Below are 18,247 nucleotides of genomic sequence, written 5' to 3'. Positions count from 1 at the left end.
CAAAAGTTGAATGTCTGTGATGTGATTCAAAGGAAGTAGACAGATCCTTTGGTAACCCTTTGCAAGACTGCGGGACAATGATGTGGCAGATCAAAATGTCATCTGCAGTCCTGGAGAAAGAAACCGGATAATGCGGAGATAACCTTTTAATATAATCATACGAGTTGAAAATTATTCATCTGAAAACTGAGAAAGAGAAGGCCCTGATTTTTTTTTTTTTAAAAGCGGGTTACTAATTCATGAACTAAACTGGCTGCTGCACTGAAATATTCTCTAGTTTTCAAGCAGCAAATCTGACAAGACCTCGATAGTAGTGCAATATAGGAAGCAACAATATTGGCATTGATTGACTCAAGCAAAGTTGCATGCACATTTTTGGACTGGTCAATGAATCATAAAGTGACCTCAGTATACTGGATCAGCCTCCTCATTTTCCAATCCCCACGCTGCCGGCTGCATTGAGATTAGTTATTGAACTGGTCAAGCAAAGGGAAACAAGGCCGCTTCAGAGACACGGCGCACAATAAGCCAGCTGTCAGAGGGAGGGGCTTTTGGGTTGTCATGGCTAGGGTGTTGCGTCGCCTCCAGAGATGATAGGTGATCTTGTGCCAGTTTGACATGCTATCTATACTGACATAAATCTTGATTGGGCCAGCTCGATTTATTTCAACATTACAATGACACTAATAAAAATGTATTTATTAATGATGACCATTTCTGGTCGGTGAGCTCGCATCTTCTTTTGATGATGCTTCCAACTGCATAATAATGACAGTCGAGTGTATTCATGAACATTAAAGCGTCTTTTCAGAGGCTCCACATGCCTCTCTGTTACTCTTTTATATTCAAAAGGTCATCCCTGCATCGTCTGAATGTCCTTTGAGATATAAAAGAGGAATTAAATTCACAAGATTCTGATCTTTGTCTACATTTGGTGATTTTTATTCTAATAGGCAAATGCCATTCTCTCAAGCACATTTCTATTCACATGCATCAGGTATGCTCCTGTTAACTCCCTCTGAGCCTTGTTATCCTCTTTGATGCAGCAGGTTGAAACGTGCCAGAAAATCAAAATTTCAAAACTTGGCAAGGCCTTCTGAAATATTAAGTGCACTACGTTTCAAATGAAGCTGTAATCTGTCATTACTGTGCTCAGCTGCCCACGCTTAACTTGGACAATCAGCGAGAAAAAAAAAAAAGAAACATCAATATTTACCCGTGATCAACTGGATAGAGGCCCACTAACCTCAATTAAATTCCTTTTTTTTTTTGGTGGGGTGCAGGGTGGTAATCTGTCATGCTGGCACACATGGGCACGCACACACTAAAAGTAGTCGTTGTGTTTGTGAATGCAGCTGTAGCATGCATGAGCGTGACCTATTATGTTCTGCATGCCAAGTTTACCAGTGAAAGGCTTAAAGAGGTTAATCTGATGTAGTAAAATGAAGCGCATTTAATAGACTGTCCATAGCAGACCTCTATGTAGTTCCATCATTAGATTTATTGATTCTATTTTATGCATTTGTATCTATAAGTGATTGAGCAAATAATGTATTTTTCTACCCTCTGTTGTTCTGTCCAACTCTCGTGTCTACTTTAGGATGCTGGATTTGTCCCAGCAAATAAAAATTGCATTTGTCTGTATTTTCAGTCGTGGCTTAAGCTTAGCATTCCAAAAAGTAGATATGCCAAAGAAAGATGCGTGTCAGATTATACTTCATCTGCCTTATATCTTAGACCTCTTTAAGATTAAACACATGGACCTTTGCTGAGGTTTTTAGGATGAATAAAAAGCATTTAGAGCTATATTTGCAGTGATGATTATGAAATGTACATTTTCACGGTGTTGTCTTTTCAAATCCCCAGGCTCTCCATTCGAGTCAATGCTGTCTACTGAACAGCTATGTTGCTTTTCACCGCCGAGTGTCGACATTACAGGCGTTGTCATGACAACCAGCCATGATCCACAGGGCCTTGGTGAGGTTTCCACCTTGAGCTAGATGCTAGCCATGAGACTCAGCAGATGCTGCGCTCTTCAACCAATCACAGGTGAGTTTGAGCAAAAAGATGACATCATAGGCAAATGAAAGCAAATGCGGCCAGGCGTTTGGTTGCCATGTCTGCCTGCCTCTGAATCCTCAACAGCTGAATAGATGACATTGCCTACAACAAAGTAAAACTGATAGAATGCTATTTTTGGCTCATATTAAATAGAGACATGCATGCGCATATTTTAAGCTTTTTATTCTATATTGAATATCATTTGGCAGTATCTGCATATAAATGTGTCTTCAGAAATGGGGTTCGGGTAACCCTAACTCTAACTTTAACCCTAACCCACAAAATATATTGAATCGAGAGTATACTATTTAATATGCTAGTATTCGGTGTCCTCTTTATGTTATTATTGTTACTCATTTACTATTATTTTTTTAACGCATAAAAAGAAAAAGAGCCAAAAATGGTTATTCAGTCCCGCCCTCCCGACCGTCTCACTCAGCAGGCTCAGGCTGTCAAACAGAAAACCAACAGTGTCTTACTCTCTGCTGGTTCCTCCCTCAGACCTGCTTCTCTCTTTAATATTCATCCTCTCGACCAATAGGCCGAACGGGGCGGATGACGTCACGAGCTAGGGAACAAGCGCAGCCAGTGAAGCATCCAGCCAGCCTGCTGAACAAGCCTGCTTTAGGGTCAGGAACTGGTCTGACAAGAGAATGGCAATCCTGCCGTAAACCGTCAGTAGGACCAGGACGGAAGACGATGGTGATGGCTCATAGGCGAAACGCGGAACGAGAGAATGTGAAGACATATTTCAGGTAATTCCCTTGTTTGTGTATGCAATATGAGGATGTTTTAGAGGGGGAGGCAGAAGAGGCGAGGAGGAGGACGGGAGAGGGAGGGGGACTATGTATGTCGGGGTGCTTTGTAGCCCTTTTTACCCATCTTCCAGTCTGCAATAGGCCTGGCTAAGGAAGCAGCTGTTTGATCTGCAGTATGTTCGAGCGGGATCCGCTGACTGCATTAATTAAAATAGGCTTGACGTGTTCCTTTTTCTTTTTTTTTTTAATACCATCCCATATCTGTGCCCCCACCTCCGCTCCTCTGCATCTCATCAACTCTGCATGGAGAGAGCGTGCACCCCCTCGCAAATTAGAGATGGGAAGGTGTTTCTAATCAATAGTGGCGTTTGTGTAGGCCGGCAGCAGCTGCAGTTGCAACCCCAAAAATATAAAGACTCCTGAATCTGACGGATGTGATATGTGCGGATGCTTCATATGCTCACCGATGCTCTTTTGTTACCTCTGCGGTGAGGCCTCCCCACAAAGGAGGAAAAATGTCTTTTGGGGGCTCAGTAATTATCCACACAAAGCTAGGACATGCCTCTGTCTCCTGGCTTTGACATGAACGTGTGCACCAGTTTCATGGCGGCGCCACTGACAAGCAGATATACAACATCTGGTCACCTGACTTCTTTGGGGATGGGAGTGGGGGCGGGGTGCCGGTCCTGTGAGAGCCAAGCCGCTATCCTCCAGATTCTTCCACACCCCATCGATGGAGCACGATTGGACGGATGGGACCCAGATGAATGCATTTCCGCCACCATTTCGTGCGACTGAGCCAAAGTGAGACTTGTGAGGCGCAAGGCCTGCTGGGAAACCTGTTGTCTAGCTGTCAGGCGTGAGGGAGATTTTAGGGAGTCAACCCAGTGATGGAAGGGAGGGTGAGATGATAACAAGGAGAATTGGGGGATGGGTTCCAGAAGGTGTTACTCCCTGCTAACACTGGTCTGCTGTATATATTGATATTCAGTGGATGCTTCTCTTTGTGATTCTAACAACATAATGACACAGTTATTTCCTTGTCCTCACATTTAAAAAGGCAATATTAAGTTGTCCCAGTTGAAGATGAGACCTACCGAGCTCGTCGACACAGATGTATTTATTCTCTTCCCACTTCATTGTGCTCATAAAGTCTTCAAGCCTTCATTAGCAGATATTTAGCACAGGAACTGAGCTCTGTCTGCCCTCCACCCAGAATTCACTCGATTCAGTCTGTCTCTGTAGTCTCTGAAGGTTACATGTAACTCATGAAAATTTCATTGCTGAAAACAAGTAGGCAAAAGGTAAGATGTCCGATTGCCACAATACATTACTGCAAAGAGTTGTAAAACTGCACCGGCCACTCAACCGTTTGTATAGTCAACAAATCTAACTGTGCGGGTGAAGGGGAACGAACGATGCATGTGCGTCAGTTCATTCCTTATTAGCGCTATGCTAATAAACAACTTTCAGTCTCCACTAAACTTGCAGATTAGGATAAATTCTCTTTTGTCTTTCACTGTTGCTTTGGGATTTTTCTTCGAAGTGATCCAAATATGAACCCTTATGCCAAATTCCGATTGTTTGACCTTGGCAGAGCTTTGCTCTCCATACCATTTAAAGAATAAAATCAAATAGTGGCTGATTTTATGATGGCCTATTTTTCCCCTTCCTGTGTTTGCATTTCTTTGGCCTCCTTCTGTTTTCCATTACGGCCGATGTAACCCAACACACGCAGCCTCTCTTACCTCGCCTCGGCTAACAAAAGCGGCAGAACATCGTCTTGGCCTGCAGCCCACTTAAAGTGGACTTTCTGAAATCTGATACACGCACATGGAGGCCTCCATCTGTTGGAGTCGGGGTGAGACTTGCTGCTGGATAGCGTTATTGTTCCGTCAAGTTACCGTTAAGGTCTCCCGTGTCTTCTATCAATGCAGGAGTTAGGTGGGGCGTGTGTGTTTGTTTTAGGGGCTAACTGACTGACTCCAGCAGTGTATTGTCGTAGGTGTGTCACTGTGTGTGTGTGTGTGTGTGTGTGTCATGGATTAGCATGTAGGATTGGAAGCCATCTGGCCATTTTGTTCATGCTGGGGAGGGGGAGTAAGTGCAAGAGATGGATGGAGGGAGACACTCACACACTGACACATTGACACAGCTTCAGTCATAATCTGCCTACTTGATGTCTGCCGCTTCTTACAATGCACTCACTTGTCTGCGTGCATTTGTTTGTTTGTCGGAAACGCTTCAGTCCGATGCGTCAAACTCCAGCAGTAAATTTCACTTTGAGGACAGTCCACAGGGTTTTCTTGGAAGGGTTCAATGTTTCTGAAAAGCTAGAGACGCTACACCCTTTAACTGGAAGATGACTCAGAGATGAACAGAGACGTGCTGAATATAAGGATGAAATGTTGCAGAGTTGGAAGAGGTTTAAGAGATTAGCAAGTTTCACTGGGTCAGGCGTTTATGGAGGGGCTGGCGGAACTTGAATGTATCACTTCGGACAGGCCAGGGAATCGATTCGGGGAATTCAGAGGAAGACTGCAAACGCCCTCTCTTTGATTCACTTTTGAGTTTCCTCTGTGTTGTAAACGTACATTTTTGACAGCACTGGATTTGACTTATAGCGGGTGAGAGCTGTGCACGCTCCAGCTGCAGTATTTAACTGCTCTTAATTCCCAAAAAGCCGTTTTGGCGAGCGTATGATTTGAGCTCTGCAAATGCAGGTGAAAGGGAAGATCACACACTGTTGCTTCGATCGCCTCCAGAGAGGTCTGTTTATTTTCTCAGCTGTAAGGAGGTGCAACTATTGTGTCCATGCTTTGTTAATTCACTTGCTGGCTAATATGAGGCTCACCAGAATGTGTATGGGTAGGGGGAGTAGAATCATAACCAGCGAAAATGTATTCAATCGGATTATCATTAGTGCCCACACACCGACTGTTAGTTGCAATTTTATGTAATTCAACGTATGAGTACCATATTGAGCACTCATACTGGTAACAGTCATTCCTACTTTTCAATCATCTATTCCTCGAATGTGAGTGGAAATACACAAATAAACCCAAAACACTGCCTTAGGGGTCTTACTATCATGAGGCAAATGTAGGTTACAAATCTATTTCCTGTCCCAAAGCTCATTAGAATAAATTTGTTATATTTATGCTCCTGGCTTTCCTGTTCACACACACAAACGCACACACACCCATGCAAGTTTATTGGTCAGTGTTTCATCACTGTCTGCTCTTGCTGCACTCTGGGTTTTTTATTGTCACAGGCCAATGACGCAACCAACAACAACACACCTTGATTGCACATGGTTGTCGAGCAGTGTGTGACTTGAAGCACACCCATGATGACAACTGTTCATCAAAACAGGCATTACAGCATGCTTGTGCAAGAAAATGCGTTCATTTGTGATGTGGATTTATTGCTGGCAATTATGACTGCTAATTGGAACTGCTGCCTGGGCGATAACACATTACTATTGTGAATCAAATTCATTTCAACCAGTTCTTTGAATTTAAAGCGTGCCTGAAAATGGAAATAAATGGAAAGATCTACAACGAGGAGCTTCTTTCAAATGGTAGCATGTCATGCCTGTCAAAATAAAAGACTTATCATGGCGATAAGCTTTCAATAACGTGTCTCTACGGAGGAATTGTTGCTTCTTCCAAACAGACAACTTGTCATGTTAATGCGCCTAAAATGCTTTCAGGATCCTACAGATGTTGTCCACTTGACAGGAAGAGAATTTACCTTGTGCCGTTCAAATTCGCTTTTTAAGATATGTGTGGTTCTGTGTGTGCGCATGCGAGTGTGAGTACGATAAAGCGACACGCAGCTAAATATTAAATGGCAGACAGTCTGGGTTCTCACCGCTCCTCAGCGGGGGTGGGGGGGATTGGTGGGAGGATGAGAGTTTGGTGGTGAATAAATTAGTCTGCAGAGTGGACTAACCAGTTCTCTCAGTTGGTTTCTTCACAGGGACGTTATCCCTCAAGCGTATGTGCTGATCAACTGAATCCTTAAAAACCTGGTATAAGGAGTTCAGCCAAGAAAAACTAAGGCCACCTGTATGAAGAAGATGGAATTCTTGCTTTCCACAAATTTAAGGCAATCCTTGAAAATCGGTTCAAAGAAGATCAGACAGTGACATCTGGCTAGTGACTAATAATAGCCCCCTGCTAACTGATTAGAGATGTTTGTGCTCGTCGCTGCATGCAAACGAGTGGCTGAGGGATGATAACTTACTCCATGTTTGTTTTTGCAAAAAAAAAAAATTAAATCTTACAAGAAGTATGCAAAATAGAAGTCGTCAGAACCCAGCGGGTTGTCAAGGGCTCAGGACATTAAAGTAGAAGTGCACGCGGTCAGAGAATCCATTAGCTTAGCCTTTGATATTGTGTAATCATGCTCTAGTTGGCATATTATGACTGAATGTATGCCTTTTATGGCAATATAAGATGTTAGCATATTCAGAGGCGTGGACTACACACGCTAAAAATAGACATTTACAGCTTTCTCAAGAAATGTGTCCCAACTATTGCTTCAAAGCACCGGGCTAACACCAGCGCCCATCTCTTTAAGGATCCATCCCTCTTCAGCGAGGCCATTACCGGGCGGCCATGGATTCAAGATTAGAGGCCCTTCCTGAGTTGGCGGTTCAAATTCAGCATTAATGTTTGAAAGGCCAGCTTCGCGTGGTGAGATTAATTTTACATGAGAGGGAAATGTGAAAACATTCTTTGTAATGTCTGAGTGTTGAAGTGTCAGGCTTGTTTTTAAATACATTCCGATAGCACGTTTAGCAAAGGATATTGTCGCAATCATTCAATTTTTAAATCAGAACTTGCAAGCTATTTTTGTTATCATTGGGGCATTTTCCTTTTCCTCTGCTCAACCATGTTAGAAAGGTCTGAGCCCTCAATTTTGCTGCCTTTGTTCATCAGGTAGGTTAAATGGTAATGTTTTATCGTTTAATACTGATTATTCATCTCAGTAAGGTCTGGTAAACATAATGACTTTTTGGGACTGCATTCTTTACCTGAAGCTATTTTCTCCTGTAGTGGCAAAAGAAGCGTCTTGTCTTTATGTTCTGTATTATGATATGTTGCAAGGTATACAGTGAGAGTCATGTGCATGTCAGCTGAGTTCATTATGTGGTGTTGTTACTATCGATCAATTTTTCCTCTGTAATTGGTGACCAGATAGTGATGCCCCATTGATCGTATCTTGGTTGCACTTGTCATAAGCCATGGTGCATGACCACTCCTCACAATGATATTGTCATCAGTTGCATGCGACGATGGTGAGTCAAATACTATATACACTGTATTATGATTAATGTTAAATTTAGGAGTTAAGCAGAAAAATACACATCCTTTTATCCATCTCACGGGGCGGCCATTTTGCTTTGTACAGCCACTTGCTGTCGACTGAAAAATGACATCACAGTGCCGAAGGGCTCAGGTACCAACGGTTTGCATTTGGTCATGTGACATTCAGAAGCTCAGCAGTTAGGCAGTGTAATGCATTTCCACCTGCATTTGCATGAGATGGAAATTAATTTTCCACAAATGCAATCCTAATCAGAATCGCTACTGTGTTGAGTGACGATAGAATGATCTGGCTTCCAACCTCCCGTTGTTGTCAGACAGACCATGCGGCTTTAGACAGTAAACACTGTCACAGACTAGAAAATATCTTTCTAAAAATATATTAATGAGCTCAACATTTCCATTATAGTTTGCCCTTCTCATACTCGTGGGCAACAATAGAAATGTAATGTGAATTTTTAAAGGCATCCTTTGTGAATTTTTAAAGGCATCCTTTGTTTCAAACGTTTTGTTTTGTAATAAACAGCCCCGTGAGATGAAAGATAATAAAAGGTTGAATGTCCTTCCTTGGTGTCCCTTGAAACTGACACTGCTTTTGCACAAACTTCCTGACTGGCAGACATCTTATCAATTAATCAAGGGTTGGACTAATCCCCGTACTTCTCCAGAATCTTAATTCTGCATCTTGCCAAACTATTTTAGACAATCTGGTCTGTGCCTCGGTTTTTAAATCAAAATCCCTAAAGCCAGAAATTTCTTTCTGAGGCTGAGCCATTTTGTCCTATGAAAGGAAAAGCCACATGAAATAGTTTTGGATCATCATGAAGGCTTACTTGTGATTCGCTAGATTTATAGTGCTCGCTGCGTAAGAGCTCAGGGGTGGCTTTTGTTTGATAATGTAGGTCTCTATGATGGGGGCGGCCCCGGCTGGCCCGCTTTTCTGGGACAATCACACATCACATGATGGGCTTGGCCTCAGGGCGAGGCAGTGAAGGAGTCTCACATCCTAATGGGATGGCTCGGTGGAAAACAAATATTTGACTGTTGAAAATCTTGAGGTTGGCAAGTGGGAGAAATTTCAATGTTCTTTATAAGACTGGTTCTTCAAGCAGGTTCCTGCTGTTCGAATGATAAATGAGGCCAAAGCCCAGACCAATTTGCACCAAGAACTGTTCCATGCATGTGTATGCAATGTGATCTGTCTGATGTGACAGTCACATTACCCCAATTCCGCTGCCTCACAAAGCAGCTGACCAGAAAAGGAACTGTGTCGTGTACATCACTACCCTCACCGGACTTTAGCAGCATTTTGTGTACAGGAAACAGGAACTGCTACCAAATGCTAAGATTTTACAGGGTTCTCTTCTCTGCATAGACTTTACATAAACATTGCCTCCCTCTTTCTCTTTTCTAGGACATTGTGAGTGCTACTAAAGATGTCTGATAGTGTCGATATTGAAGAGAAACCACCAGCCCCCCCCTTGAGAATGAACAGTAGTTCCAGAGACTCTTCATCAGTGAATCCCGCCTCTAAACCGCTTCCAATGGCTCCTGAAGAGAAAATCAAGAAGGTGCGCCTGCGTTCCATCTTCCCCGGAGGTGATAAGAGTGAGTACCCGTCCCCCCGTTTCACCTTCATGTTTTGAGTGGCTTCCACTAATGTTCATGATGTCCTATAGCAAACAAGAAGAAAGAGAAGGAGCGCCCCGAGATATCCCTTCCGTCCGACTTTGAACACACCATCCATGTGGGCTTTGATGCAGTAACGGGAGAATTCACAGTGAGTGTCAAATTTCACCAGCAACATTAAGAAACATCACACTATTTTTGAATTGATATAAAAGTCTGAACCGCCGACATTTAACTCCCTCTACTTGGTTGCAGGGCATCCCGGAGCAATGGGCGCGTCTCCTACAGACCTCCAACATCACCAAGCTGGAGCAGAAGAAGAACCCACAGGCTGTATTGGATGTCCTCAAGTTCTATGACTCCAAAGAGACAGTCAACAACCAGAAGTACATGAGCTTCACTTCGGGAGGTACAAAACTCCAAAATGCAAATTTTCAAGACCAAAAAAAAGATATCCACAGTATTTGAATGAGATCACGTTTTTCTATTTCAGACAAGTCAGCCCATGGTTACATAGCAGCAAACACTCTGGTGAGTTATTTTATAATTATGGTTAATAAGTCTTAAATAGAGTAAAGCAGATTTTATCTCAAATACTGTAAAAGCCCAACAGGTAAGTTTTAACATTTTGTGCACTGGATTCATCCGAGTGACTATGGGAGTGCACTCATTTCCCTTTCATGGGCAAAAGTGCACATTCCACTCGATACTTTCCCAGTAATTCCCTTTGCAGCCATTCCAGACTCCAGTCCATTTTTCACTCCAAAACTGATCTTGTGTGAGAACCACTGCTGCTCCTAGTTTATTTTTCCGATCTACTTAACTAGATTTTGAAATACAAACAATGGCCCGGCTTCAGCAAAGACTCCCGCTAGGCTGACCTCATTCCTAACGTTGACCAGAGTAATCTATGCTTTTAATGCCTTTCTCCGCACACCCCGCTCAGCCAGCCGGGTGAAGAAGCGCAATCCGAGTCTGGCGAGTGGGGATTCGCCGCCTCGAGGCCAAGCGCGTTGGGATCATGCAGGGCTGCTGCGCGGATATTGCCAGCGAAGGGCAGGCGAGGGTGGCATTAAGCCTGAGAGGTTGCGTGTGAGAGCGTATTTGAGGGCGCCTCAGACGGTTGCGTTGGTTCTCTGCCCTGCAGACAGGATTCAAGCGCGCCTGAATCTAGAGCCTTCCATGAAACGTATTGAGGCAGATCCGAGCGATGGACTCTGTTCTGAACTTGTGCCATAGATGGATCATAGTGTATCCAGCAGGCAGAACTCTTAAAAAAAGTGGAAGCAAAGAAGTTCAAAGTAGTGCTTCATTGAGTCTTTAGTAGCCCCATCATGCCACATCCGGAGCTCAGTTTTACAGACTTGACGTCCATCCTTCAGTAGAGACCCCCACCCCTTGCCCCTCCCTCCCCCTTGCTGTCCACTCACTCTTCAACACTGTGTGGGTTTGTTTTGAGTAAATCCTCCCATTCTCAACCTTCACATTCAGAACCGACTGCTGTCGTCTGGGCCTCCTGTCAGCCTTAGAACCTGCAGCGCATTATTTGACAAGGTAACTCCTCCATATTACTATTGCACATCTCTGCATTGGCTTTCAAGGGCCAATCATTTGATCTAAATTATGCCCACTAAGCGAGTGCAAAAATATCATCACTGACATGGCGGCTGCAGTCATTGGTTAATTCTTGATTAATTCATGATGTCAGGGGTTTGTATGAGTTAGAAGCATGTTCTCTCCGACTTTGAGAAGTCTCCCTTGTAACTTCATCACCATTGATGACATAACCGCATGGCCTTTTCTTTTTATTAGAAGACCAAAAAAAAATCCCTACTTAAAACATCCAGACTGTAATTTGCGCACTACACTGTTGACCAAATCTTTCTTGAAGCGGGTCAGAGGCCTAGTGGGCTTCAACGAAGCACTGGGTCTTTCTTTCTTGTTTAATCACCAGAATTAAGCTGCACTGCTTCATTTATGCATGACATGAATGTGAATGTTTCCATAAGAGGAAAATGATCTAAGGCTAACTGGCTTTTGGATGGGGTGGGGGTACTCAGGGTTACTTGTAATAAAATTGCCTCAAGCATATTAATGTAGATTTTTAGTGAAAGGTATCCTCAGGATGTCTGCAGGTCATCGAGGCATTGCACTTTACTGCAATGTTGCAGCATGTTTGATCCACTTAGCATAGTGGAATACGTAAGCGTGGCCCTCAGAAAGTGCATTGTCATCCCCGGTTCTTGGCACACAGAACCTAACCCCGCTCTGACAAAAGTGCACCTTTTTCCTTGAGCTCTTGCTCGGCTGCTAACACTTTCCTGCCCTTTAGCGCAATTGTGCCTGGCAATTGTGCCTGACAATTGCGCTGCTTCATTTTCCTACGACATTTAATAAAATGACATGTCTCATTTCCAGGAGTTTTATTTTGTAGGTTAATAAGATGAATTCTAACAAACTTGGCACATCTTCCGGTTTGGGTTTCACTTGCTTGGAACTACTTATGATGTCATACATGTTTTTCCATCCAGCAGGGTGCCAAAACATCTACGTCAGAACCCCCGATTGCTCCACCTGTGTCAGAAGAGGAGGATGAAGAGGAAGAGGAAGAAGAGGAGGAGGAAGAGGAGGAGGAGGAGGACGACGACGAACTTCCTCCCGTCATTGCACCTCGACCCGAGCATACTAAATCTGTGCGTTTGATTTATAGCATGAGCGAACACAGTCCAAACTTGTAGAATCCAACCTTGCCATGATGATCTCTCTTAGATCTACACGCGCTCAGTCATGGACCCGCCCAAGCCTCCCACTCCCATCAAAGAGGTTGTGACGCCACCCGAGTCACAGGTCCAGCCCGACAACACATCGAGCACAATGTATCGCCACACTGACCGTCAGAGGAAGAAGTCCAAAATGACAGATGAAGAGATTCTGGAGAGACTCAGTATGTGTCTTTACAGACATGATTCTTGCCACGTGTACCTAATAATGTGACCAGTGAGCATACAAGTGACTGACATTTTCTAAATTATACTATGAAAATGCTTTGGCTTAATTTCTAAAATTAGATAGGCAAAGGGTATTTGCCGTGCACTCATGTTTTTGTTATGCATTTACACACCTACACATATAGTAACACGCAACACGCACAATCATTATGCATGTGTTTTGTCTCTGACTCAGGGAGTATTGTGAGTGTGGGGGATCCCAAAAAGAAGTACACACGCTTCGAGAAAATAGGACAAGGGTAAGTGTGTGTGCGTTAAAATGGAAACCTGGTTTTATTACATTTAAGAATAGTATCTGCCTTTGTGGCCTCACATTATTAGCATGTCTAAAAAATAAATCAGGCCTTTGTTTCTGGTCTGATGGTTAAGTAGGAAAAGTGATGTGCTGGAGGTGTTGTGAATCATTGTCATGGGCCAACTTCAAATTGAATTCCGCCTCAAATGTTGTCATTGAATTAAATTACATGAAATCAGCTTAACAGTTCCATTGCAAATTTTGATGAGTACATCCTGTTTATTTTTACGCCTATTCAATCATATAAAACCATCTACGTGTTTTTTGATATCATTTCTTTTTCTCCAGCGCTTCTGGCACTGTGTATACAGCCATCGACATAGCAACCGGCCAAGAGGTAAGTGACGATTGTGGTTCTAATTATTCATATATTAGTTCATTGTTGTGAACGACATTTTGTTTTTTCATCGCTCTACCCACAACAGGTGGCCATCAAGCAGATGAACCTTCAGCAGCAACCCAAGAAGGAGTTGATCATCAATGAGATCTTGGTGATGAGGGAAAACAAAAACTCCAATATAGTGAACTACCTGGACAGGTATGTTTATGGTGTCGCTGCACTTAGGCGGAGTCAATCAGATTGTGGCTCATTATTATTATGCTGATCAGCATTGTTTATAAATCACATTACTGCTGTTGAAGAATGAAGAACAGTGACGGTAATGGAAATAATTCTATTCTGTTTTTATCAGTTACTTGGTAGGAGACGAGCTGTGGGTAGTGATGGAATATTTGGCTGGAGGCTCGTTGACAGATGTCGTGACTGAGACCTGCATGGACGAGGGCCAGATTGCAGCAGTTTGTAGAGAGGTAAGCCTCAGCAGCAACACTCTCAACTGTCACATGACCTTTACTCAGAGATGGAAATGGAAACATTTGAAATCGAGCATCTCAAATGTTTCTACTGGCTGAAGAAAAATTCCCACAGAGACATTCCAACATCTTGCATAGTCATCAATGCTGAAAAGGAGCGAGCATAATTGTTCCGGCCCTGTTGGGATGAATTTGAGATTTGTGGTTTTGTGATCGTCACCAAAGAAGGCTGACCGCTGAGCACATGCAGTTATTGATTTAAGATTAAAAATGTCTTTGTATTCTCATCAGTGTCTTCAAGCCTTGGATTTCCTGCACTCCAACCAGGTGATCCACAGAGACATAAAAAGTGACAACATCCTTTTGGGAATGGATGGTTCTGTCAAACTCAGTAAGTTGTTCATTCTTATCTGAGGTAAAAAAAAAAAAAAAGTCGATTTCAAGTAATGTCACTGATGGATTTTTCCAACAGCCGACTTCGGCTTCTGCGCTCAGATAACTCCAGAGCAGAACAAGCGCAGCACAATGGTGGGAACGCCCTACTGGATGGCACCAGAGGTGGTGACCCGGAAGGCTTATGGCCCAAAAGTGGACATCTGGTCTCTGGGTATCATGGCCATTGAAATGGTGGAGGGAGAACCTCCATATCTGAATGAAAATCCTCTCAGGGTAAGAATTGCCTGTCATTAACCATAAAATATTTACACTTCCTACCTCTATTCTGATCCTGTCCGTTCGTCTTTGCAGGCATTGTACCTGATAGCTACCAACGGGACGCCCGAGCTTCAGAACCCAGAGAGACTGTCGTCTGTCTTCAGAGACTTCCTAAATCGCTGCCTGGAGATGGATGTGGACCGCAGAGGTTCTGCCAAGGAGCTGCTTCAGGTAATAGAAACTCAAGTATAATAGATAGAAGGCAAATGGAATCTGCATTTGGTTCCATAATAAAAGCTTGTTCATGCTTGACTCTCAATTGTCCTCATCTTTCGATTACGTTATGTCCTTTTTCCTCTGTGCAGCATTCGTTCCTCAAGCTGGCCAAGCCTTTGTCCAGCCTGACGCCTCTGATTGTAGCCGCCAAGGAAGCCATAAAGAACAGCAGTCGCTAGCAGGCATCTTCTGTCCTCACCCAAGGCCGGAGCCCTGCCTGCTCGGCGTGCGTGCGTTCATAATGGGTGCTTCTGATATTTGTGGGATAGGTGATGTGACAGCACAATGTGTGGTGGTGGGGGTTGGGCTGCTGGTTGGAGCTCTGTGACCCCCCCCCCCTTCTCAAACGACGTCATCCCCCCACCGGCACCGACCCCAGCCCACCCATACATACGTACAGTACGTCCAATGAGCGGCGGCCTTGCAGCCTCTCGGCATCGTGCTGCTAAAAAGACATTTTTGTTTACGTTTTCAGCACTCTGTACATGTAGAGATGTCTGTCACTTGTCTGCGTGAGTGTGTGAGTGTGCACAAATGTCTAGGTTCTGTAGGGAGGGGGGTACAACTGCTTCCAAACCAAAAAAAGAGGGGGGCAAGATCCTCAAAGAGGAACTTTTGGTAGAGTTTCCTCTTCCTCTTGTGTCATCTGTGTGGAAAACACATCATGCCTCCATCTACAGTGTCACTCAAGGACCCAAACTGTGCTCGTATGACTGGTGGTGGTGCATATAGCAGCTGTGTGTGTGTGCGCGCCCGCATGTGTGAAAAAGTGCAGTTACAAGGGGAAAGTCATGATTAATTTTACCTGACCAAAGTTGGATTTGAGCATTCTTCATCGATCCTGCTTTATTTTAGCTTAGCCTTGCTCTTATTTAATAACAGTTAATTGTTTGTCATTTTTCAAATCTGGCCCGAAACTGGCTCCCATTTCAGATCAAACGAGCAAATATTCAATGGTGGTGGTCAATATGGTATAAGGACATGTTTAACTTTGATCCGATATGCTTTAAGACTCCTTTTAACATTCAGGGCTGTTATGTTACTCAACCGCTCTTAGTTGCAAATTTACATGCAAGTGCATTGCCAATTTTATACCTCATATAATATTTACAATATTTAATTGATTATTTTAAAATGTGTACAAATACTCAGTAGCATCTTTTGTTTGAATTATATTTTGTACATTATTGCTCAATACGGTCAGTTAAACTACAACTTAATCCCGCTTAAATTGTTTACTATAATCCTTCTGAAAATCAACTTTGAATGAATAAGTAAATTATTTGTTGTTTTTATTGCTGAAAAATATTTGACTGTTGTTGGGACTAAATACCAAAAATCTGCCCTCAAAAATCCTTGTGGAAATATTGAATACATAATGTTAATGTGCAATTAATATTCAATATTTCAACTTTTTATGTCCCCTTTTTCTTGGTGGTATTATTTTTATTATTATTATTTCTACTTTTTTGGGACCAACAAAAAAGCCTCCGTCCAGGTTTCTAAAACGCTCTCTCCCGCTGTGATCGATGGACTTTTCAGTCAATCCAGTCATTGATGTCAATCATGATAACAACACTACCTATCGGTTGTGATGTCGCTCTTGTGTGTGTGTGCATGTTTGATATTATTGTCACAATCTGAAGATACATTATTAAACAGCTGGTTATTGCTGATCAACACTAAAGTTATGCATTACAATGCCATAATATAATTCGGAAGCTAGCACTTGTTATATTCCTCATGTTAATGTTCAAACAAAGTTAAGGGTGACCTTTTATTTGAAACAATCACGAATCCCGGCACAAATACCATACAGTATCCAGACTTGTTTTTATTGGTGTATCCCCATGTAGCTACACCACCGTGTGCGCGCTCTCTTGTCTTCCTATCTGTGTGCGACATTTCATCCTATTAAATTGTGAGTTTACGAGGGTTAACTCAGTCAAGTCCTCCGACGTGACAGAGGTGTGTGGGGAATTGCTCAGACATTTTGTACCTCCATTGTACAGCAAAGGTCCACAACATGGAGTGATGTGACACATGAGTCATGCATGTTAAACAACCAATTGTACACTGTCTCATTGTTCACTTAGGTTAAGATTGTTAGGATATATGCAGCGGTTACAAACTGTCTCCGCACCCCTCTTTGAATGTTTTTGAAATTTTTATTTTTTTTTATTTTATTTTTTTTTAATACAGAATGAGAAAATGGCAAATAATTTAGGAACTGTTTCCACGTTTAATGTATGATCTGGACAACTGAATTGTATAACAAGTCAGGATAATTTGACATATATTTTGAGTTAATCAGAGGCACTTAAATTGGTGGCAGTTGTGTGCTAACTCCCACGTAACATGATTTCTGATATGATTGATAATATCCCTAATCAGGTGAATATAGCCTCACTTATGAGGGTGTGCACACTTGTGCAACCGTTGTAGAAAAGTTGGTAGAAACTTGAAATGATTTATCTTGTTTTTGTTTTTTCTACCACATTGGAACAGGGGTGTGTAGACTTTTTGTATCCACTGTATGTACAGTATGTAATGTATGTATGTATGTATGTAAATATGAAAGAGGGAACCATCCCCTCTCCCCTCACCAACCCCCCTTTTTTTTCAAATGATGTAACTTAAAATAAGACATTTCAGGTTGCTTTATAGTATGTATCAGTCGATGTTTTGCACTCTGCAAATGGAACAAAAGAAGTAACACGCACACCCTCTGCACTCCAAGGGTCCCCTCATTTTGGGCTCCAATAAGACAGTGAACTGATGAGTGTGTGTGTGTGCGCGCGCGCGATGGGTATGGCTGGCCTGTGAAGGACGCTTGGTGCAAAAGGCCCCAATGACGCCCATGCACAGTCTCACGAACTGTGAGCACGAGAGGTGGCGATGCCTCCAAAGTGCCGCCTTCCCCCTTTCCGTGGTGGCTCCTGTGCATTCCTATCTTCTGAATGTGTCAATCTGTACACGTGGTGTGAAAATTCCTCTATTAATGTGTATCAAGAGAATGGAACAAAGACAAAAAAATGTTACTTTTTAAATTATTATCATTACTACTACTCTTATTATTGTCAAGCTTTGTAAAACTGCTGATCCATTTGGCGTACCTCAGCAGGCTGGCTGCTCCCCGCCTTTGAGGACAAAAAGGACATAAAAAGCCCGACGGGGAAATGAGGTTTTGGATAAACTATTTTTAATTGTGGTTGAAGCAATAGACTTTTTGAACTTTGAATTGTGCATGGCTGTGTCTTGAGTGTACAAAAAAATTATTGCAGTTTGGGAACTGGACTGAAATAAAAAGAAACCGAGTTGCTGTAATGCAATGTGGCTATAGTGAGTTGCATTCAAGGTACCAGTTTACAAATTTGTGGAATTTTGGAGCTGTAAAACGTGAGAAAGAGATAGCGA

The 18,247-nt window shown here is 42.8% G+C and overlaps 1 protein-coding gene across 5 annotated transcripts; it reads left to right on the top strand.

Annotated features, from left to right (window-relative positions):
* The first annotated feature begins 7,328 nt into the window (after positions 1–7,328).
* LOC148386039 (serine/threonine-protein kinase PAK 3) lies at positions 7,329–18,157 on the top strand. Of its 5 annotated transcripts, none has more exons than XM_088397643.1 (17): positions 7,329–7,522; positions 8,027–8,127; positions 9,570–9,763; positions 9,835–9,935; positions 10,040–10,193; positions 10,278–10,315; positions 11,276–11,338; positions 12,319–12,477; positions 12,554–12,728; positions 12,962–13,031; positions 13,376–13,424; positions 13,513–13,625; positions 13,780–13,897; positions 14,192–14,291; positions 14,373–14,569; positions 14,648–14,785; positions 14,920–18,157. In XM_088397643.1, exons 3-17 carry the CDS (start codon positions 9,592–9,594, stop codon positions 15,007–15,009), a joined length of 1,737 nt encoding a protein of 578 aa, XP_088253769.1. In that variant the 5' UTR covers positions 7,329–7,522; positions 8,027–8,127; positions 9,570–9,591; the 3' UTR covers positions 15,010–18,157. The 5 variants fall into 5 exon arrangements, with proteins under 5 accessions (XP_088253769.1, XP_088253768.1, XP_088253771.1 ...); XM_088397642.1 differs by having other exon boundaries at positions 7,330–7,522; positions 12,316–12,477; XM_088397644.1 differs by having other exon boundaries at positions 7,336–7,522; positions 12,316–12,477; positions 12,968–13,031.
* Positions 18,158–18,247: the final 90 nt, after the last annotated feature.

Source organism: Syngnathus floridae, chromosome 15, assembly GCF_059516105.1.
Source record: "Syngnathus floridae isolate MCC-2025c chromosome 15, RoL_Sflo_1.0, whole genome shotgun sequence".
In the NCBI taxonomy this organism is placed as follows: Eukaryota; Metazoa; Chordata; class Actinopteri; order Syngnathiformes; family Syngnathidae; genus Syngnathus; species Syngnathus floridae.
Note: the sequence above shows the minus strand (reverse complement) of the source record. Positions and strands in the feature narration are given on the sequence as shown.